The 24,333-nt window shown below is 40.0% G+C and overlaps 1 protein-coding gene across 3 annotated transcripts in view; it reads right to left on the bottom strand.

The window, feature by feature from the left end:
* Positions 1-14,742: 14,742 nt before the first annotated feature.
* The window catches only part of lrfn2b (leucine rich repeat and fibronectin type III domain containing 2b), a 150,558-nt gene continuing 140,967 nt past the window's right edge, over positions 14,743-24,333 (bottom strand). For all 3 annotated transcript variants that reach the window (XM_079339918.1, XM_079339919.1, XM_079339920.1), the window contains one exon: positions 14,743-18,038. In XM_079339918.1, coding sequence (XP_079196044.1) covers positions 17,054-18,038 — 985 coding nt within the window. In that variant the 3' untranslated portion in view covers positions 14,743-17,053. The remainder of the gene's footprint in view (positions 18,039-24,333) is intronic.

Here is a 24,333-nt window from a genome sequence, read left to right as displayed (position 1 = left end):
AGCTGAAATTACAACACAATGAAGGAATGCCTACAAATTAGTTTGATGTTAAACTCGGTGGTTCTCTTCAACATACCACGTCATGAATAAAAAAACACTTAAATGTATTCTTATTTTTGCTCTTATTTCAATATATCATAGCAGAGATTTATACAAACCATAGGACAGGAAATACAGACGGGCCACTTTCTGTTGTTAAAAACTGAATGTTTAAAGTCTATCACACGAATGAGCTTAAAAAAATGAAGTTAAAAAATGATTAACAACAAACGGATAAATAATTTAACTGACTGTGGGTTAGTGATCTACACCAGGGGTTCCCAAACTTTTCAGGCTGCGACCCCCAATAAAATGATACTAAAAACTGGGGACCCCCATTGTCCCTTGAGGGGGTTAAAACATTTAGCGCTGTGCACAGCACTATACACTGTTAGGCCTTTTCAAACACTGGCATTAGAACATCGCACAACAGCCCAAACTTTCAAATAACAGGTTAAATATGTCATTTTAAACCATTTTCCATTTTTATGTTTTTGGAAGGAATCCCCTCCCCTATAGTATCTCGTGAGCCCCCCATCGGTCTCGACCCCTCACTTTGGGAAACACCGATCTACATCACCAAGATTAATGTTCAAGCTTTTATTAAGAAATGAATGATGTGGTGAGTTCCAACTATATAAAGAAAAAAAATCTCATTAGTTTGAGAGCTGCTTTATAAACAATCCACATGCATAATACATCACTTTGATAAGAACATTGAGTTTTCTCTCCTCAGGTTTTAGTTGGGACAGGATAAACAGGCTGAAGAAAGCAGAAGTCTACAGGGGCTCCAGCAGAGGGCGCTCACATTACACACTAAATATGAGTTTCAGTGTTAAACTACTGTAAAAAGAATACAACATAAACAGTATTTAGAGTGTCACGAGTAACATAGCATTGTGGCAGATGTAATCATATACACTTCTACATAAGTGTAACTTACTGCTTTGAGGTGATCATGGACGTCTTTCAGTTTTTAAAAGCTCCAATTTAGAGAGTAATAACATACTTCAAGTTTCTTGTTGTAGTCACAAATCTTTCATATAAAGGTGAGCTCCTTCCTTCTGTCAGGGGACAGGAGAGTGAAAACAACACCTCCATCACACCAGAGAATAAACAGTTTCATCAAAAGATTGAATCTTTAAATGGGCTTTTCTAGTCTTCTGACCTCTCACAACACTTTAACAGAGCAGGTCACATTCACACACTGATGGCAGAAGCTGCTCTGTTCAGTGTCCTTCAGAAGTTACTAGTCCCCTTTATACACATTCATACACCACTGACTAAGCAGTAGGAGCAGCTTGGGTTCAGTGTATTGCCCAAGGACACATCAGCATGTACTGTAGCTGCAGGAGCTGGGAATCAAACCCTCCATCTTCTGATGAAGAGATGGCTGACTCTCCAATCTGAACCTGACATTTCTGCTGTGAGGATCCATTTTGAAAGTTTGAGGCAGACTTATTTTAACATTCATATGCAGATGTGAAGAAAAAAGACATTAAAGTGGAATTGATAAAGAATTTTAGAGACAACTGAGAGGACTATTTTACTGTTTTTATTGAAAGAATGTTGTATTCACATTTATTAATAGTCTGCAATAATATACAGAACATTTAAATTGACTTTCAGGATCTCAGAGGGCCCGATTTTAAGTCCCAGGATCTTTAAAACTATGTCTCCTATGTTATTCTCAACAACAAAGAACAGTCGTAGTTTATTCTTGAGCAGCATAACGTAGTTATCCCAAATTAATATTTTTCGGGATACAAATTGTAACACTGATGGGAAATACGCAGCCCTGGAGTCAACTCCAGTAGTATAAAATCAAATTTGACGTAACAGTTTCTCTTTAAGGTCATTTACCTTTTGTTGTGTAATTTGTAATCTATCATCCAGCAGCTGAGTCACAGCACTTGGTGTCTGCAGCTCTTCCTGTTCTATGAATCTCTGCAGCGCCTGCCTGGCTGTGAATATTTCATATCTCAGCGTGACTGATCAGATTATCCCGTCTATTAAGATTTCTTTGATTAGAGCAGCGGCATCTGATCACCTCTGGCTGAGCCTCTGATTGAATTTGTCTTTGGTGGGTGGTCAGCAGCAGCATGTTTCTGTGTGACCATCTCTTTTATCCGCAGTAATTACACTCTTCTGCTCTGACCAATTGAATTAAATGTAAGAATGAGTCGGCTCAAAGAGCACTTTGGCACGCTTTGAAATACAAAGTGAGCTCTGCAGATCTGTGAGGGGCCTCTGATATTTATGCAAAGCGTTAGTTTAATTCTGCAGATGATTAATGTTGTGTCTGGTGGCCCAAATCCTCAGTGTGTGTGAGTGTGTGTGTGTGTGTGCGTGTGTGTTCGAGAGCTGTCTGTGGAAACTGATCAGCAGTTTTGTACATTAACAACCTTAACAGACACCATTGTGTTGTGAGCAGGGTCAAATATATTGTACGATATCTGTTGTGTTTACCTGATTGGGTTTTAAACTCCTACATCAAGCTGCCCCTCGATGGTCAGCTCCCCTGATAGTCAGGTTCATTTTCTTTGGATTATAACCTTTATGGGAATGTTTTGAGGATTTGCTACGCTATACATTTTTTGAAAAGGTTATGGCATAAGGAGACAGGAAATCAATGTTTGCATATGCCCAGATGTCTATGTGGCGGCCATATTGCGTTTTAAAAATGGCCGCCGTAAAACTTTGATTTGTAATATCTCTTCTGAATAAGCTGAAATGACTTTAACCGCTAAACCCACATTTTCAGGGTCACAGAATCTAATGGTGCAAGTTACAAAGCTACACAACTTTACCACATCAACCCATAGATGCATAAGTAGATCAAGTGTTTGGTTTTTTTTTACAATATGATAAGAATGACAATTATTTGCATTCAATATTCCACGTTCCCTAAAAAAACATTTTTTTTTAAATCTCCCATTGAACAGCCACAATATGGGTAAAACAAAACCATCACAAGCAAGACAGATAACTCTGAGTTTATTTTATTCAACAGTTTTTTCTTTGAGTTTAAAATTGTAGAACTTGGATGTTTTGGAATGATCATCATGCACAGTAGACCACAATATGAAATAAGCAACCTTTTTAATTAGACCGTTTCTGTACAGTGAGCAGTGATGCTTTCATGCATCACTGCTCGGGAATCATTCTGACACAGACTAAGTCCTTAGCTCTGCAGGAGAACCTCCCAGAGGAGGAATCAGATTTCCATTTACATCGGACCAACTCAAGGATGGGAGGACCTCTGTGGTCGTGAGTGTTTCAAGTATCTGTTTTCGCAGAGGATCCAGCTGTAGATCCTACAGAGTAAGGGCTTCATGTACCCATACTCTTGTTTGGACATGGACTCTCAAGATGTGCTGTTTTAGAGCTGCAAGTTTTGGAGGTAGCTTGTCACCAGCGCAGTTGAGGGTTTGCCTTTATCTTGATCAGCTTGGGTGAGTAAACTGCAAACATAAAGGATTCCAGGACTGACAGCATTCCTTCTGCTTCAGTCAAAAGCATCTGCAGAGCATTCATCTGCTTTGAGGTAGACCTACAGCCAAGAGAACCTTCCTGTGTTGTTGGCTGCAGTGAATGCATGGTAGGCTGCCATCTCATTCCAGCTTCTTTAGAAGCCAAGATATTACAAATGAAAGTTTTATGGAGGAAATTTAAAAAACATCAATTCGGCCACCACATAGACAACTGGGCAAACGTTGATTTTCTTACTCCTTATATCAAAACCCTCTCCAAAATAGCGTAGCAAAACCTCCCAAAATTCTCACAAAATTATATAGTGAACCTGAATATGAGTTTGGAAGTTCAAATCGTCTGACCGCTGTTTATTTATGAGCTCAAGCCAAAAAACAGAAACAACATGCATGATCAAAAAAAGCAAATTGAAAGGGAAGCAAAGCTGAACATTTAAGTATGAACTGAAACCAGATTTAGTAAAGGATGTTTTAGACTCTCCATCTTCAGAACTGAAGGTCTATAAAAGCTGTTAACGACCTCCACCTGCCTGGAGGAGCTGCTTCATCTGCAGCAGTAAAATGTTTTGTGAGTGTGTTTCTCTGTCTTCACTGTCCCACCATGTGTGCTGTTTTTACACATCTTTCTCTCGGGAGATGAAGGATGTGGCTCAGTTGGTAGAGTAGCTCAGTCAGGGTCACAAAAAAAGGTGACGCTGTTCAAGTGTGTTGGAATAATATTCAAAAATAACAATACAATGGAGAGTTGCCTTATTGGCACGTTGCCCCTTTTGCTGTTGATTTTTGCCCAGTTACCCCCAGAGGTTAAAAGTCATCCCATTATTGCTCATCTGCAGAGAATATGGAAAAAGTGTCTGCAGCTCACAAGTCGCATCCTCTTTATTTATCTATTTCTTTCAGTATGGCTTTGGCTCAACCCAAAGCTCAAAATCTGTAAAAAAAAAAATATATATATGGGATAAGAAAGGGATCATGACTCTAGGTGATATGATGTGATATGAGGTGATGTGATATGATGTGGTATGATGGTTTTGTGCTTATATCATTTACTTCTTTTCAGGAACAAAATGATATATCTTTGAATCAATTCTGGCAATTTCTCCAAATAAGACACTCACTCAACCAAGCTGCTCCGGACCCTCAGATGATTCTCTCAAAAACTGATGTGCTTAAGGAAATACTCTTTGGTCTTTGGTAAGGGAAAGAAGCCTCAAAATATTACTCTGCTATGCTGGACAGGTTGGGAGCCATAGACAGACATGGGAGACTGACATTAATAAGTCATTTAGTGATGGTGAATGGTTTTCTGAAAAATCCCCCAAAAATCCTCTCTGGAGATTAATTGAATTGAATTAAAATTCAAAATAGAGTTTATTGGACCCCAGCCAACTTACATAAGGCGGGGTTGAGGGATGAGCCAACGTACATTTTAATATACTATCCATCTACAGTACATCTATGTTGATGTTAAGCTGTAAGATGTCATGACACAGTCACATTTGACAGGTTGTTGTCGACTCCAGGTAGAATAGCTGTTGTGGCTGATGGGGATCCTAATACATTATTTTTTCTGGAAAGTGGAACAGGCTGAAGACAGAGAGAATTAACTTTTCTCATAATCAGGGGTTTGAAGACAGACTAGGGACATGTTAGTGTTCGAAAAACAATGCATATTTTTGCAACATATGTGACTTTTAGGCTAAATATGTGTGTAGATATTTGATTGGATAAATGAATAATGGAGTCTTACACAATTACTACTCTTGCAAAAAGTTTACTGTCTTCAATTTGGAAAAAAAAGAAAGAATATTTATGTATATAAGACCTTGATTTTATTGCATCTATCCTGAGCAAAGGATACACAAAGGAATATTACTGAGACACCCACAGTTAAAAGCAGTGTATAATAAAACTGTAGTGTCAAGTAGCGTAGTATGCAGCATTTATCTAAACATCCTTTTGCTCTCTAAGACACTGAGAAAGCAGTTGCTACTCGTTGTGTGAATTCCTCTAAAACAATTGATTCTGGGGATTTTCACTTAGTATTTAGAGTTGACCAGCACTAAGACAGCTCAGGTGAAAGTTACAAATGATCCTCTTAATAGCTTCAGACAGTGGAATTCTCCCTGTACTTGTCCTGTTAGATCTAAGTGCTTCGTTTGTCCCTGTTTACCTTCACATCCTATTAGAGAGACTGGAACTTTTAACAGGCATTAGAGGTTCCTCATTTAACTGGTCTAAATCAAATTCATCAGATAGATCCACCTTTGAACACCTTAAGAAAAGTCAATAAGAGTCACTGACAGTCATAATATACATTGCTTGGATCAACACTTTTTTAAACACATTCATATATGCTTCATATATGAATGTGTTTAAAAAAGTGTTGATTTTTGTCATCAGAAAAAACAGCCAAAAAAATCAGCTATTATATTGATAATACCCAATTATCCTTATCAGTTATCAATTGTTTTTCTAAACAAAGAAAGACGGATGGATGTTGTCTTTTTTAAAAAAAATAAATAAAATAAAAGTTTTTTTGGAATTTTAAGAATCTCATCTAGCTTAACTAATGTGCTTACTTTTCCATCATGTTTTTTTAAATTCATAGTTAATGTTGTTGCTTCTGATGTCAATGATGTTTCTTTGATCTGGCTATGTGCTCTTGACTTTGACTTGTATTTTTTATTTAGGTTTTGTGTCATTTATACCTACTTTGTGGTCATGGGGTAAATGTGAATTTCGGCTGTATGTGATGCCTGTATTTGACACAGCCTCCTGTCATGAAGCAAACCAGTTGTAGGACTACATCCTTGATGGTTTCTTTATGTCTTTGTATTTATGTGCCACAAGTTATTTGATTTGTCAAGGGCACAGTGTCATTATGAAAATGAGGATATAAGGGGGTGTTGGACAGCAATGATGGCCCAGATTTAAATTGCACATTCAGCCAATGTGTTCACTAAACTTCAAGCATTTCTACTCCACAACAAACTATTTATTTTGCTTGTCCCCAAAAGGCAAGCAGAAAACTTATCTGAAGTTATAACTACCCTGGTGTCATTCAGGCCTCCATTTCAGTGGTGAGGAATCTTGATAAGGATGTCCTTTTTCTTTCAAGGACAGCTTTGTGTTCACCTTTACCACGTCAAATCATTTCAGGGACAAAATGATGCAGAAAAACAAGTTGTTTTATTTGTTACTTCTCTGTTAGATTATTGCAAAGATGTTTTTTTTGTTAGGCTATCCTTACTAAAAAAAAAGCTTGTCTTTAAGTGTGAGAAACAGCTTGAGGAGTTCTGGAACGCCCGCTCCACCTGTCACATCATGCAGTGCCTCTCCCAATGACGTGCATTTCTTCAAAGAGCAGTAGCTAAATCCTATGCTGGCCTTCTCTGAACCCCTGAGCCCTGCATCACAGAGATTACATTTACTGACCTGGTGGAGCCCTCTGCTGACCTTTAATCCACTTTGTTTGCTTTGTTGTTTGGTTAATAAAGTTGAATTTCCAAAGGATGAGAATGAGTATTTTCCGTCAGTGATGGGGTGGTGGGAGAGATTTCCCCCCTCACTTTGAGTTTAAAGTTTATTTTAGGACTTTAAACTCTCTGAACATCATTTTCTTTCTGCCCGGAAATCACAGAGCAGGTGAGGAAAGAGAGGTGTTTATAAGATTATAGATCCTCTTTGGTAACAATGTGATCAAAGCAAGAAGCTTAACAAACAGCAAGAACTCTTGTGGGTGTTAACACCTGATATGCTGGAAATATGCAGCCAGTAACATCTGAAGACATTTAGTGGCAGAAGACGTCACTAAAGTCCTGTTTTCACCAAACATCTGGTTTGGTTCAGTATAGTTTGATACGGTTTGGAACAGTAAACCTTGACCTTGTACGTGTTTCCACAGCTAAGTTGCTAACTACCCTTACTTTTTAAACCAGGGCAAGCCGGATAGCGATAGCAGGGTTAGCTACATATAGCATGACATCATAGCAGCGTGACACAGTGTAGCCTGTCAATTAATCCCATGAAGAAGAAAAACATGACATAGCTAACAAAGGGCAACAATGCTGGAAGTCCAGCAGAGGTCTGCACCTCTGAGGTTGTCCACTGGGGCGGTGCTCTACGCTGACATTTGTTAAAAAAAAATAAAAAATAAATAAAGCCTTGAAATCTTTATTTAAAATATAATCATTGGGGTCGCCGGTGGCGCAGCGGCAATATAATCATTGAAATATTTAAACATAGTGCATTTTGTATTTGTCCTTTATTACCAGAGTCACACAGCAGGTGTTGATTCCTTTGATAGACTGACGTGTGTCCAGCTCCACCCTTAAGGGTCAGATCAGTACACTTTGCACCCCAACAGCTGGGTTGTCTATTATTCTCAACCTTTGACAGTAGAAATGCCAATGAATGCTTAAGATCTGGATCGAACTGGACTTAGAGGAAACAGGCTAAAGGTTGGTAGAGTCACTTTATGGAGGACTAAGACAAGACGAAATGATTCCTTTCATATTGAATCTGTAGAGAAAAACAAAGGACCTCATTCTACAGCTTTCCGTATACAGTTGTTGTAACCTGGACTGAATGAGGTTGTAAAGTTAGCTTGCCACCTATCTGTGTATACATCTGTTATTCTCCTATGCTGGCCTTACGTCTCACAACATTATAAGCTGTTTCAAATTCACAGACACATTTCTAAAGTCAAAACAACATCATGTGTGTTTTGCTAGAGATACAGATTTTTGTATTATGAGAAAAGATCCAATTATTGCAATATACAAATCTTGTTATTACAAGAAAAGATGATCTTAAAAATGAGATAAAGATCTAGTGATTATAAGAGATCTCTTTATTACGAGTTGAGATGTTCGTATTATCAGAAAAGATCTCATAACAAGAATAGATCTCTTTTTTCTCGATAAATATATTGTTATTACCAGATAAATATCTTGTTATTACGTGAAAAGATGCCATGTTTACTGTTGACCATTGAAATGGCCGAGGCCTCAGGATGGTCACATTCGCTTCACTTTCAAAGATTCATTTGAGCGCTTACTCTTTCATAATCTTTTATCCTCTTAAGCTTGGTGTAGTTATATGTCCTTTTCTCTTTGAAGTTTTGAATGAAACACACATTATGTTGTCCCTTGTGCATGAAATAGCAACGGAAATAAATCAAACAGAGCTCCTTTTGTTGAGAAGGATAAATACGGGATAAAGTCTGGGATCACAATGTTTGTGATAGAAATACGACTGGCTGTAAAATTCATGTATTTCTTTGAACTTTTAAACTTGCAAGGCCATCTCGAATAATTTATGCTCATGCTTATAGACAGCTGCTCACAGTGAGTTACTGGCCTTCTGTGATAAAAACCTCTGTGTTCTCCTTACCTTCAAAGGATCTCAGGATGTGCACAAATGATGCTGCTGTCAAACTCCAACGAGTAAAGAAAACGTAACACAATTTCATTTTGCTTTTGGTCTGAACACATCCTCAGTCATCTTTTCTCAAACTGAAAGCACACGTTTCAGTGCTCGTCCAAGCCTTTGTCTCCTTCAGGCTGAAATACTGCAACTCATTTCAACATCATCCCTACCAAGAGCAAAAGTTCCAATGTGTCCAAAACAGCACCACTAGCGTCCTGACGAGGGTCTGAAAATATGAACACAAGCACCCATCCTTTACACCTTTCACCAACACATCCCTGTGGACTAACACTGCATCCAAGGAAAGATAACCCCCCTCCCAACATCCGCTCACCCCACACACCACCTGCTGTGGGTGCTCAGGCCTTTTTTGCTTTGAATGCTGAGACGTTCATAAAATGACTAAAACCTGTCCTTTAACTAAGTTTTCAGTTCTGCCTGCTCTTACTTGTTCTCATGCTCATGATTCTTAATTACAGCTTGCTCATATTTGTTGTTTTAAATACTCATCCATTTTGATTTTCTGCTCCCTTGCCTCTTTTTATTCTCATGTCTCTTAATTTCTGCCCACTCTGAACTAGTTTTACAACACTCATATTACTTACTTTTTAAAGAGACACTGCACTACTTATAAAATGTATTTTTATTATTTTACATGAATACAATGAAAATTAATCTCACCACATCTGAATTAAAGCAATGATATCACTTTCCACCTGCTGATAGAGGGGTTTTATGATCTCACAGCAGGTAGTTTTTTTTTTTTTGATGGGTGCATGAACATGTGCAAAACTAGAGGACGAATTTAGTTAAGTTTCAGTCAAATAACCTCCAGTTAAATCCTGCACACACTGAATGTATACCATGGACACCTCTAATAGTCCGGGGCCAGATCCTTCCCTCAGCATGTTTTTTTGTTTTACTTCTCTTAATGACTATTTATGGTAGCTCAAACTATGGGCTATCACAAGTGGATGAGGTTTTGTGAGTTTTGGGGATGATAACACAACATTTAATTGACAGAAGGACCAGGATCTTATGTAGCTACTTTGCCCGATGTTTCAAGATACTCTGTGCCACATTTCATATTTGTATGACTATTAATGTAATTTTAACAAGCTCATTTGTGAATTTATATCATTTGTGCAAAGCATTTTTTAAGGGTCTTTGGACTCCCAGGACCAAACATCCCCAAGTTGGAAGTGGTCATTGTCCACTTGCCCACGGTATGGGCTCAAAAAACATCCTGAGGGATGGACCTGGCTCATGGACTCGGTCTTGTTTTGTTTTGACAATGCATTATGATCTGTACATTTCTCCACACCTCACAGCTGTAAAATAAAACCCGAGCTTTAAGCTGTTACTGAGGAAACAGATGATGATAGAGAAATAAACACTGCAGCTTAAACCCTGGCCTGTTCATAAGTTTTACATCACGCCCTCCTTCAGATCAGTTGGTTGAGTCTAGCTCCTACACCTGTCAATCATGTTGATGAGCTGTCATCTCCCTTCAGTCTGAGATATCTCTCCATCTTTAAATCCACCACAGGCTCAGAGCAAAACAACCAATGTGCAGTTTAAAGAATTCTACAGAGGGTTGTGACTGACAGACTTTCAGCTTTACTGTTCTTTTGTTTGTTTTCAGGATCACAGACGAGTCAGAGGATTCAGACAGAAAAGAAAACATTTCAATATCCTTCATATTTCTTTTCGTTGTTTTAAGGTTTATAAGGATACACTTAAGTCTTTTAAAATGTTTATTTCAAGATAAGCTAATTCATCTGGCAGCAGGGTCTGGTACTGGTGAAAGAAACTAGCTATACACAACAGCTGAAAGAGATGTGAAATAATGGTAAGTGGACTTGAGATTGTATAGCGGCTTCTCTAGTCTTCTGACTACTCAAACAGCTTTTACAGCACAGGTCACACCTACTCATTCTTACGCTGATGGCAGAGCCTGCTCAGTTAAGTAGTAATGAGAAGTAACTAATCCTATTCATACCCATGCATACGCTGCAGACAAAGTAGTGGGTGACACCTGGGTTTAAGTGTCTTGCCCAAGGACACATCAGATATGTGGCTGCAGGAGCTAGGGATCAAACCCTTAATCTTCTGGAGGAGAGACGACTGACTCTGAGCCACACTATGGCCATGTGGGGCATTGTGTTATTGTATATACATGTACATAGTCACTCGATTCCCTCCTCTCTGCAGAACGATCTGTGCATCCGACAGAAAGGTCTGTAGGGACAACACAAAGAGCTTTGGGGGAAAGTAAAGCTCTCCACTGATAAACACATAAAATATTTTACTGCAGCAGGCGAAGACGCTCCGCCAGACAGGTGAAGGTAGTTAACAGCTTTATAAACCTTCACATGTAAAAGTGGAGAGTCAAAGCACATCCTCCACTCAATCTTAATACAACAATCTGCCTTTAGGAGCTGGGGACTAAACCCATGACCTTCCAGTGAAGGGACGACCGACTGTATCGACTGAAACATGACAAAAGAAACATTAAAGGTCAAATAGTTTGCAAGTTACCATGTCTTTCTAACACTAATGTGTGTCCCGAGCCTGTCTACAAACCCCCAAATTGTGACAAAAATCCATCCTCTCCGTCTTCTGCCTGCTAAACTTTTTTTTTGCGCTCAAACAGGCCATTTGGAGGTTTTCCCGTCATGACATCACAAAGGGTAGGTGGTTGACGCTTCTTCAGCTGTGTTTGTTGTCCTCTGAGTCTACCTTCTCACTGTAAACACTAGGTCATGGTACAAGAAAGTCAAGCCCTTCCAGAGAGGGGGCGTGGTCAGACAGCTGGTTTACATTTAAAGCTACAGACACAGAAACAGCCTGATCAGGGCTGAAATAGAGGGGTTTATGGGCATGATGAAATACAGGATTTGCATCATGATGTTGTTTGTAAATCACTAGTAAATCAGCTTATTTTTTTCAGGTACATACTGCTGAAGTAATCCAGTGTGGTGCCTTAAATTGAGACTCACCTGAAAGAGATGAACAGGCTCTCCTTCGGCAGATGGAACGGACCAAGAAATCACAGCGTTTAGTTTACGGACACAGTCGGATTGCAGAGCTTTGCTGTAAACAATGAAGCTTGTGGACAAGGAAGAGTTGGCTTTTCAGAACAATGACTGCCCCAGTGTTACAGAGAAGTTGGAAATCATTCATAGAGATCAATATCATAATAAAGCAGGACCATTTATCCAGTTTAGAGCTGTATTATATATCAGTGTCATTGTTTTATGGAACTCTTTTGTATTTTGGGATATGATTTACAAAACCTGGTTCTATATAAAGTATATTCATTTTTCAATAGGGTTAGCTTAAGAGAGTTCCTGTGGGTTAAAATCTGTTTTTTTTAGGAAATCCTGCATGTAAGTACTTCTGCTCACAGCTGCTTAAACTATGTGATTCATATTATCTGCATCACACACACACCTTTGTGTATTGTGATCTTAATCTTAGAGCTACACTTCTGGTATTATTATTCTTTTGTCCTGGTAACACTCTCATGCACCCTGAGAGATGATTTAAGGGTCAACAGTGACATAAAGATATCTAAACATCAGATGTCTGCTGGCTAAACTGTGTTAGAGTGAGTCTGTTCTTCAGAATGTGAGAAGCTGACATTTCAAGACACCTTTTAATCCGTCTCCTGGTTTAATATTGACCTCCGTCGATTTGGCTTCCTGCATATTTGTAAAAGGCCAAACCTGCAGTCTAGAGTGTGAGGCAGCTCCTAAAAGGAGAGGGTACAAATATGGCAGTAACTCAAGTCCAGCAAAGGGCTGCTGATTGACAAATGTTACTCACTTTTACTGTAAAGCATCATGAACCTTTAAGTGTTGTTGCTGGATGATGACATATATCTAATTTTCCCCAATCAGGCAATCACCAATAATATTTTCAATTTACATCAAAGAATCAACCAATACATCAGAACCGGCTGCAATGAAATCCTAAAGTGTGTCCACTAAAGGTTGTAGTTTTGCCACTAACAGGCTTAAATTGAAACTACAACTAAAAACAGAATCCTTTCTTTTAGTTTTAAACAGTTCTGACACTCAGACGGCACCATTATGATATTATCAACCATCATGCACATGGATCTGCAAAAACGACTACAAAACCTAGATCGATTGAATGTTTAACTCGATTGCTTTGTTGGTGCTGGCTACTTCATAGCCTTTACTTTAAACACACAGATGTTCATGACACCAAGCTCATGTTCATCTTATTGTCATCATTTTGAATCATTATCCTGATGTTAAGCATTTAGTGCAATGACAACTTAAAAAGAGACATTGGATTAAAAAAAACATGAATAAGTAAAGAAAAGCAAACAAGAAGCTGCCGTTTGAAGAATTAGAAGTATAAATCCAGGTTAAGGCAGTAGAAACAAAGCTCACATGTTCTGATGGTTTAAATAAATTAGTCAAGAAGTTTAAGAAGTTTTAGTCAAAGTTTGGTATGGTTGAAGAGAGAAATGTCACGAACGATTCTGATCACAAAACTAATCTTCTTCTTGGTCAAAAGGGTATTTTCTGTCGGGCTCATGTCTCTAATGAAGCCAGACACTTTGAAAACAATCAGAGCAACAACTTCTAGTTAATAAACTTTGATCAAGTGCAGTCTCCCTGAAGGAAAAATATTACAGCCATTACAGCCGGATTTACATCTTTCAGCTAAAGCAATTAACAACGTTAATGACGTTTTCTGATTTCATACCCCAACACAAGTTTTAAAAAAAGGTTTTATACATTCACATGTATAGCTTCATCATTTTCTTTACCTTCTTATTTTGTTTGTTTTTCTTGAGTCTCCATCCGCAGCAGTCAAACAGAAAACACTCTGACATCATGTTTGTCTCAGGAGATTTTTAGTTTTATCTTTGTAAAAAACAACAACAAATTGAACCACAGAAACAATTTAATTTACAGCTTCAGGTGAGAAATGTGAACAGCTGCTACTTGTCACCTTCTTCCTGACTGTTTGCACAGATTCACACCGGAGAACGGTACAAAAAAACCCCGATACGCAGAGACACTGAAAGCACGCAGTCATATCAGAAATATCACAAAAAGTCATTCAGACAGCGTTTGAGAAATGACAGCATGAGTAAACAGAAAATGTCATCTGCAGCAGAAACATGCAACACATGACAATATTGCAAACAACTTCATGTTGGTCAATTAAACTTCCTCGACAATGAACTTACATGCATGTAAGTTTACAGATTTAAATTCATTGATGAATATGTTCAGAGTTTCAAAAACCTGCAGGAATCTTATTAACAATGAAGAAAGAGGGGGGCATAGAAAATCTGAGTTTTTTAAAATGTGATTTGACTTGATCGATTTATAAAATAATTGAACATGAAATTAAATTTTACATTTCTGAAAGATGCATTAAGGAGTCACTAAGGGCCTCAATTATTGAACAGCCCCCCTGAAAAGAAAAGGGTGTGTGAAGGGGAATTCTGGGTTTCCCATATTTTCACTGACTTATGTGAATGTAATTAAAACAGCCTCTAAGTAGTATGAAAAACCAAATACGTTATAATTATGACATTAGCCTGTAGAAAATGGTCTTCTTTTACTAGTCACAGCCATAGACTGAATATAAGAACTGAATATAGCCTCAGAAGTGCCTAGAACTTGCATTCTTCAAATATCCAGCATGGGCCAAATATGCTGGTTTAAATTAAAAGTCTGGTTGTCGAGCGTCTATGATGAAATGATCCTTTACTTCAAAGCTTCCCTGGTGAATTTATGGTCTCATTCTCTTGTTTGCAGTCTTTCTCAATACAGCACAGCCTTCATTTAATAAAATATGGTCCTGTTTACAGTCAAAAGCCTCGTTTCCCCCTAATGGTCCAGTTTGGTTCTTTACGGTTTGGTCATGTAAACTCTGATCTTGCTTGTGGCTCCACAGCCAATCATACCTTTACTTGGCAAGTGGAGTGTGAGCTGGTTGGTGATAGTAAGTCAAGTAATGGTGTGTGATCATAGCAGCGAACACAGTGTGAAGATACAGCTGAATGTAAGTATTCAGGTTTACCTGCCATATTGGTCAGAGTGAGTTGTTACCACATTCAGCACAGGCATGTGCACGTTAAATCACAAGGAGGAGCGAAGGTTGGTGGCGCTAGCACTGCTAACGTTAGCCCCATTCTGCAGAGCGTTGGACTTTGTGTACCTTAAAACACTGATCTCGTGTTCAGCCGTGTGAGATAAACTGTGCTCAATTTGGATTGTTTCCTGAACGACAGGAGTGGGTATCGAGGACAAAGTCCTCTTCATTCAATTGTTTCCTATCTGACTTTTGTAACAGCCAGAGAGCAATGCATCGCTAATGTGACACCCTTTTAGTTTTTCACTTTCTCTGTCGCTTGCGTAGACATTGATGAGGACTGAGAAACTAGAGAGCTCCTCAAGGTGCTGCGAGTGTCCTACAGGGCAATTTACTCGATTTTCTTTTCTCAATCCACCAAGCTTGTCAGCTTGTTTTGGAAAGTTTCGATGGCAGTGAATTATAAAGGATAACATGAATGAATGAATGAAACAGATGAATCCCTCTCCACTCTGCCAGCCAGCTCATTCTCATATCATTTTGAATATTTTTCGGCAAGTTTCCAGGTGATTTTATTATATATCACATAACATATCTACATAAAAAAATGAGTTATACATTTACATAAAGGCCACACATCCAGTCTGAAACCCAGGTTAGACTCGTCGACTAGTCTGGATAACATTTTAGTTTGATTGAGATCAGTCGCTGAGAACATCCATATTCAAGTTTTGTGAATGAAGGACACCTCGCTGCCTCCTTCCAGCTCATCCTTTTCACCAATATGGTCACTTCTTGGCCAAAAACAGCAATGCTAAACTTGAGGCAGAAGCGCATTAACCAAAAATTGACATCAATACTGCAACACGGACTTCTTATATGAGGTCTATGGCCCTGACTGATTCTGTAAATAATCTTCTGACATTATGTGTTTTTTTTTTTTCGGTCTGAATGTCCGGCTTCCTCCTTGTTTTGTTTTGTGCATGTTTCCGGAAAGCAGCTAAACTTAACTGTGATAACTGTGTTGTTATTATGCTAATCCTGCATCCAGAGTTATCCTCGCACATTTGTCATAGCACCCTGAATATGTATTTTCAGCAGTATGGAGAAGAAAAAAAAAGAGTTTGCTTGTATGGGCTGTGTCGTAACAAAAAGAGAGTTCCCTTTTTATTTGTTGTGTTTTAAAGTAGAGTTATAAAAACCCTGAAAAAACATGTATCCAAACCAAACAGATCTAATGTACACAAACAAACAGGCGTTGATTATCCTTCCTCTTCCACCAGTTTCTTTTAGAATCATTTGGCATTTTTTTTTCTCTATAGTACAGACAAAGAGCAGAAGATGATGTTTGCAGTCACATAAAATTTAAAATCTTCAGCAAACAGAATTACTGAGTGACCCCTCAAATATATACTCTGATAGAAAGTAAATATATTCACATACAGCTTTGTCAATAACTCTTTTGTCTTAAACTTTAAGCATCACATCTACACTTATATATATTTATATATTTATATTTATACTGCACCATTCAGTCAGAAGATAAACCGCATCAGGAGGTCATTGAGATGAGGATGAATTTACAGCAGAACATTTTATATTTGAACCCAGACGCGCCTTAATGCTTGTCAAGGCAGAGACCAGAGTTGTGTTTGACCAGCAAAATAAAAAATATAAAACCTTAATTTCATTACATACTTAAAATGTACACAGGGCAATAACAGTCCATGGGCATGAGCGCACATTTCTGTATCAGACAGCACCGCTTTCCCTTCAGCTGATTGGCCATGTTAAACCGTCTCTGTACAGCGTGAGAGGTTAAGGTCTTCTCCTGAAGTCTGTATTTGGCTGTGACTCATCGAGTCTCATCGAGTCTCCGAGTCTGAGCCCGGAGGAGGAGGGCGATGAAACGAGTGTGCCTCATGCAGGATGAAGGCTGAGCTCTGAGACCAGCGGGTGTGTGTTGGCGTGGAGGTGAGCTGGGGCAGTGTGTCACTCTCCTACACTGTACTCTCCATCACCCAGTCAGCGCTGTCCAACGTACCCTTACTCCCCCCCGTGTCCCCCTCCTCCTCACACTGCAGCAGCATGCCGTTCACAGACAGGCTCCTCCTAGTCCAGATACTGCTGAGCCTGCGCCGTTTGTTGCTCAGTTGGGCGGCCCCGGAACCCGTCACGTCCCCCATGTCGAAGGACTGACTCCTCCTCGGTTTGGATTCCAGAGGGAGCATGAGGATCCGGCTGAGGCTGGAGTCCAGAGTCCGACCAAGCAGAGGCTCCCGGTCCGTGCGCGGTTTCCTCGCCACTGTGGTTGAGGCGCTACTCGAGGCCCCCAGCTCGCTGCCCTGGGCCCCCCGCAGGTCGAGCGAGGTGAAGGCTCCCAAAAGGTGGTCCAGGTTGGTACGAGGCTTCGACTGAGCTGACCTCCAAATGTTTGCGAGGGCGCTGTTCGGGCTGTATGAACGGCCCGCCAAGGAGCCCGAGGAGGAGGAGGAGGACGATGACGTGAGGCTGCTCTGCAGAGAACCGCACTTAAACTCCACTACCTCATCCTGCAGGGTCACCTTGGCCTTCACCTTGGGCTCTGGCTGAGGCTGCGGCTGAGTTTGGGGCATCAGGATTCCATTCTGCCCCAGTCGCCCCCCATTGGTCTGAGAGTGCGTATCGCTGACGCTCGTCAGCTTCCCCACTGGTGAGTCGGTGTCTGCAGCTTTGTAACGCACCATGAGGATGACGATGAAGACGAGCAGCGTGGCAACGATTATGCCCCCCACCACCAGGATCATGGTGCCCCCCAGCAGCTGGCTGGGTAGAGACTGGCACTGCGGGTAGTCATCCTGGGTGAAGAAGTGGGTGCAGCCCACCACGTTGGTGGCAGTGAGCGTAGTAGCCGAGTCGTCCCAAGCAGCGAGCACACACAGGTCGTAACGAGTCCCAGACACCAGGTTAGTGACCAGGAAGGCTTTACTGGAGGAGGGGATCATCCTGCAGAGAGAGAGAGGAGACACTGAGTGAACATGAAGATTACTTTTTGTCTAATGACTGCTGAGAGCTCAGTTAACCCTTTGGCCTCTACACACTGGCAATCCATACTGAGCCATGCTTAAACACGATTTCCCCCCTCCTTCCTCCAACAAAGGGGGGCTGGGGTCAGGGTGGGGGTGACTGACACGGCCTGCACCCACACTGCTCCAGGACAATCCGGGCCTAAGCACGGTTACCTCTTGTACATAACGATGTAATACAGCACATGGCTTTATGTAGTTATGAAGCATGCTTATTTCACAAACAGGCGGACTCTAACCGTGCGTGTTGCTACGCTTTTAACAATGAGGATGTTTTACATAGAAAAGGAGCAATTTTCCCCCAAATGACTGAATAATGTCTCATTTACATAAATTCAAACATCAAAGACTTTTGTGAATCAGGCCCTCATTGTATACAAGTTTAGGATGACATGGCCTCTACTTCTCAGCTGATCTATTCCCTCAGTACACATTTCAATAAGGAGTTGACGGTCACAATCTTTAGTTTTAAGTCTTCTCCAAAACATCATGATGATTATTTTGTCCCCTTTAGAGTCAAAGAGAACAGGAAGCAGGGGAGAAGTTAGGGCGGGGCTACTTCTTGCGTAACAGGTTGGTACCAGAGCAAGATGAGAAATGATGAATCCCTTTTTTATGAGCAGAGTGGAACGTGTTTTGGAGTTCAACCAGGGCCTACTTTGCGGCTTCTCCTTTTTTTCCAGTTCTCCTCAAGCTGTTACTGTTTTCATATTAAAGGAACATGTTCATGTCCTCCAGCTGTACGTGAACACCTGACCATTGTTATACAGCTATACAAACCACACAGCTGTAAACAGGAAAGACACCCATGGTTCAACTGAAGTCTCCTGCGATATAGTTGTGTTTTTATTTGATCCATTTAAACACGATTGTCTGAAAATAATTAAAACAACCCATCAGCCTGTAGTAGAGTCAAAGACACAGAAACAGCTATGGTAATGATTTAACCATCATTGTTTGAACAGGTCACATGTTATTTCTGCACACAAAGACTGAAAAAGCTACGGCGACCTCTTTTCACTGAGCAATGTTTCCTCACAGCAGAGCCACAATTTCTATTTGCATTTGCTGGAGTTTGTGTCCACGGCTCAGTCTCTCCCTGGGTGCTTCTGTAACAGACAGCCAGCAGTAATTGGCTTTATCTCTCAGAGCCATCTGTCTCGCTGCAGTGAGCAGAGGGTCCGCCTGATATCTGAGCTTCAGAGCGGTCATAAATAGACAGAAACCCCCCAAAACGACCAGAGACTGGAACACATTCTGTCTGTGGGACCCGTCAGGAGGAACAAACCGAGGGAGAGTGTCGGGTGGTATTAAGCTGTGACGCTGCTTGCAGGTGTGTGAGCTCCTGCTTCAACACATACCAGCAGGATGTGGAGGCGTCCTGGTACAGATCGGCTGTGAGTGCCTGAGGCGAGCAGCTCAGAGTCCAGCTGCAGGTCGTGTTGATGCGTTAACACTCACTCTGGCTGTCTGATTGATACATACACATACACAGTTTCTCCTGCAGGGATGCACATCAGACGCTCTATATCTGACTCTACGGGTCAAACTGTCTAGATAGAGTTACCAACTCCAAGATAAATCTATCTTCTCCAAAAACTCCTGATTATATACTGTTCATAATGCAGACTCTGGTTCATATCAGCTCGCATTGTTTCTGCGTCCCTGCAAAAAAAGCAAAATCTAGGACAGGACCGGATTAATTAGCTTTGAGGCTAAGCTAATTAGCTCATAAAAAAGCTGCTCTTGTTGACTAATACCATCATGATACCATCGCCTGATTAAAAAACATCAGGGAGTGATGAGTTAAAGAATCAAACCGGAGCATGTGGGACGCTTTTGACCTCACAAAAGGAGAGTGTGCGCTGCAGAGAGAGAGAGAGGTCAGCCCTGGTGCCTGAACACGAGTTAGGTTTACATTTTACTGACAAGAACCTCCAGAGGCCTCGTCCATTATGACTCATGTCTGTCAGGACTAAAAGAGGGAGACGAGTGATGTTGCTGCAGAGACACAAAAGCCCACAGGGAGGATGGAGGTCGAGTCAACAAAGCTGCAACTTTGTCAATGAAGTCCTCTGTCTGCTTCAGTCAGGGTCAACTTTGTCAAACCAGAGAGTTTCTGGTTCCTTATTGCCAGGAGACATGACTGAAGTTCAGCCACTTTTATTTAACCTCACAACCTTTCTACTTAACAAGGTGGGACTAGGCAGGGATATCTCTCCCTCTTTATTCACGTCATTAATTGTACCAGCTGAAGTCATTCCACCTAAACACAGGGGCCTGTACTACAAACCAGGATGTGAGGTTAGCGAGGTAACTTCAGGGTTAACCCTGGGTTTACAGTATTCATGTGTGGTTGTGATTGACATTAGGCTATAGTCCGTTAAGTTACTGATTCTTTTTCACTGATATCGTTCATCCTTCAACAGTGAACCAATAAGCACTGGAGCATTTGAGTTCTTAAGATGTACATTTACAAACAGCTTCTTGTGGCTTTGAATTGTATTTCAATAATAATGTTTAATGTCTCCATGCCGCTCTGTTTGTGGTGGTCAGAGCTGCAGTTTAAATTTAACTTCTCAAACCTGTCCTACTCTCCACTTTAGAGACATCACATTCAGCTCAGAGAAGAAACAGGAGTGATTATAGTCACTTCTAAATGAACTAACGATGGAACAAATATAATAAGCCACACTGTGCACGTTAATACCCGCAGATTTTTCTTTATTACTCATTATGTCCTTCCTGCATTTGTTGCTGCAGCTGTGTTACTTTAGTCTTTTGGATCCTGTTTGTCTTAACCCTATTTATATTATTGATTTAGTTTGATCAGAGTTTAGATATGACGATCTGCTGACAGCAGACACAGTGATGATTGTGATAGGTTAATGAGGTTAACTCTGTAAACGGGCTTTTGACAACTCTGGTATTATTTATCAGGTTGATAACCAGCTTCGTAGGACTGATAATCACAATCTCTTATGTTGGGGTTAGTGAAGACAAATCACACAAAGACACCCTGGATATGTGGAACTCGCTTCGTAGTACAGGCCCCTGGAATCAAACCATCCAACACATAAAATGAGTCTCTATGCCGATGACATATTGCTCATTCCACATAACCCTTACCAATCACAAAAAGAAATTATGAGGCTCTTAGAAACATCCTCCAATGTCTCAATTCAATCTATTATTCAATACACTGGCATAAAGTAGAACGTTAATCCTTACACTTCAAAGTAAAAGCTGGGATGTGGCAGCTCACACACCATCTTTTCTTTAATGCAATAGCCACATTGAATATCAAGGAAATAAAATTCCCCTAGGCTGTCAGCAGTCTCAATTACTCATACAATAACTGATAATCTCCACCGCTGGATGAACTTACCGCTATTCATGTTTTAATCGCAGATAACCTGAGTGAGAGCGTAGTACTGTGCAGTACTGTGTACTGTGCCAACATGCCCATTCTAAAAGTCTCGTTCAGCCGTAAGAGTGGACATTGTGGTGATATGTAAAAAAAAAATAAATAAAAGGTTTGAATATTTCAAGATTCTCAAAAAGGCGTGTGATTTAGTGTTTTATTCATTATCAAGGCCTTTTAAGAACTCACATCTATTTCCTTGGTTAAAAGCTGATGTTTTTGACAACACTGGTGTAACCGTTGCAACCTTGCAATCTCAAGATCGAATGCGTCTGTGGTTTTCCTAATTACAACAAATGTTGAACCCAGAAAGGTGTCCTAATGAATCCTGCTTTTTTTCTTTTTTCATTGTGATGTTAAAATACCAATCATTTAAATCTGTAACTGTGACAACCAAGGACGCTATATTCTGAAAGTCGTCAGTTAACACTCTTTTAACTGTAACACCAGTTAACCAAGTTAACGTGACTTTGATTAAATGCTAATGGCATTCACTGATTAACTGATGTCAAAGTTAACATCGTTGTTAAGATAGTAATGGTTACCTAAGTAAAGGTTGCATATGCAGACGTCATGCACATGGGTACGTGTCATGAAAATAAAGTATAACTCTATTATTACAATCATTTTGACAAATAAATGTATTTCATAATTAAAGATGTGACGCTCAGGGCAGATCGGATCCTTTATTTCAAGTAACAACGTCTTTCTACGTGGTAGTGAATCATCAGATGTTCATCTCACACAACGACCAAAATTAGGATTTGACCACTTCAATGTTCTGTGCACATTCATGATGTTTTCTATGTGCAAGGGGGCTTTTTTTTAATCAAACAAATCAATGCAGTTCAGTGTTTTCATGCTGAGCTGAATAATCTATGTTGAGCGTCTCTGCTCTCGACTGCAAAGTGAATGAGTTCTTACACAGTATGGGGGCCTGAGGTTAAGTAGAAGTTTTTATTTTCATTGTTGGCTAATGCAGAATGTGTTTGTGTGTGCATGTTGTTGCATGACATTTCTTCTGTTATATGATGTGCCATCAGGCATTTTCTATATTTGATTTCTAGTCCTTGTGCTGCTACAGGCCACAATGCAACACATATTCCCCTTTGGGGACATAAAAGTATCGTCTCCTTTTTTTTTAGTGCTCAGTGTCCTGAGCGTAAAAACACCCTCAGTGACAGCTACACCCACAACGCAACACACTGAAAATAGTTCAACTTTTGAAACGCAGCTTAGCTCATCAATCTGTTCTTCCTCACCAACCAATCACAACCAAGAAGGGACCAGACTTCCTATATTAACTGTCAACACCAATCATTTCACTAAAGGAGTTTCCCACTGGGGATTAATAAAGTTTTTTAAAAATCTAATCTAATAATGCACAAAACTAGTTACGTCCAAGAGTAAAATTTACAATTTATAGAGGGTTAATTTTTCCTGATCACTGGATAAATACTGTGGTGCAGTTACCGCCAACTCTCAGCAGATGGTCAGTTTTCACTCTAACTTGGCTTGGCTGTTAGTGACAGAGTTCCTAAATGAGGCTGATTTGCATATAAGGGGACCAGTTTGTCCCCAAACTCCACAGCATCATGTCTGATTTTAGTACGCTCCAACAGCACCTGTGCACAAAGACACTGTTTGCTCCTCAGTGCAATTAGAAGTACAATTAATCTTTTGTGTGTTTAGTGAAAAGTCAGGGTTTTTTGGAATCAGGCCCATGTTATCAAACATTAAGCTTGGATCAGGTTTTAAAATGTTTAAAAAAAAGATCAGTTTTATTGATAAATGCAGAACTTTGTGATGCCGATGTGGCCACACTCAAGATTTCAACTATTATTATTTTTATTTAATTTTTTTTAACTACACTCTCTAAGCTGATGAAAAGTATACAAGAAGTGCTGTTAGCTATGACCACTGTAAGGGACAAAAATAGTTAAATCACAATTTAAATAAAGTCAAATAGGTTGACTTTCTTTGTTGGTTATGAAGGCATGGGGCATTTTTGCTAGATTTAAATTACAAATGTGTGAATCAAGTTTTCTACAGGTAAGCAAAATCAACTGTTTGATCACTTGACCGAAGGAATTAAAGGCAGGGTTGGCTATTTTCTCCAAATACACTTTTTAAGATTTTGGTAGATATTTTCTTTGGGTCCTGACATAAATCAAATCAAAGTGCTCTGTAAAAGAAGCAAAGACAATCTGCCATCTGTAGCCGCTGGAAGAATGTAAAAACTTTGACTGCACTCAGTTCCATTTTTATAAACCAATCGCGTCTCCCTCTTGTTACCTCATGCATGCACGAGCCCACGCTCAAAGCATGAGCTGAGGGTGCAGAAGGAGCACTGCAGGAACGCTACTTTCAAACTCAAGCTAGTTTTTGAAAAGGACCTACCCTGTCTTAAAGTTGCAACCATTATAGCCCATATTGCAGCACTAATATAATTCAAAAATATTTGATTTAATTTAGTCATTAAGACCCTAAATTATTTGGACTCAAGTTTGAACAATTTAGATTTACTTCTTTAAGGTGCATACTTTTGTTACATTCAATCCTGAAGTTGATACAGTATGATCCAATATTTTCCATTGCTTTCTAATAGAGACGAATATGAGATACATTGGAGTTCATGAACACAGAACATCACTACTTTACTCTCCAACTTACCGTAAATTCCGGACTATAAGCCGCTACTTTTTTCTCACACTTCGAGCACTGCGGCTTCTACTCCGGTGCGGCTAATGCATGGATTTTTTATGGGGGACAATGAGCTTGTGCCGCAAAA

This window comes from Symphodus melops, assembly GCF_947650265.1.
Source record: "Symphodus melops genome assembly, chromosome: 1".
NCBI classification, from domain to species: Eukaryota; Metazoa; Chordata; class Actinopteri; order Labriformes; family Labridae; genus Symphodus; species Symphodus melops.
This window is presented reverse-complemented; position numbering and strand designations above follow the sequence as displayed.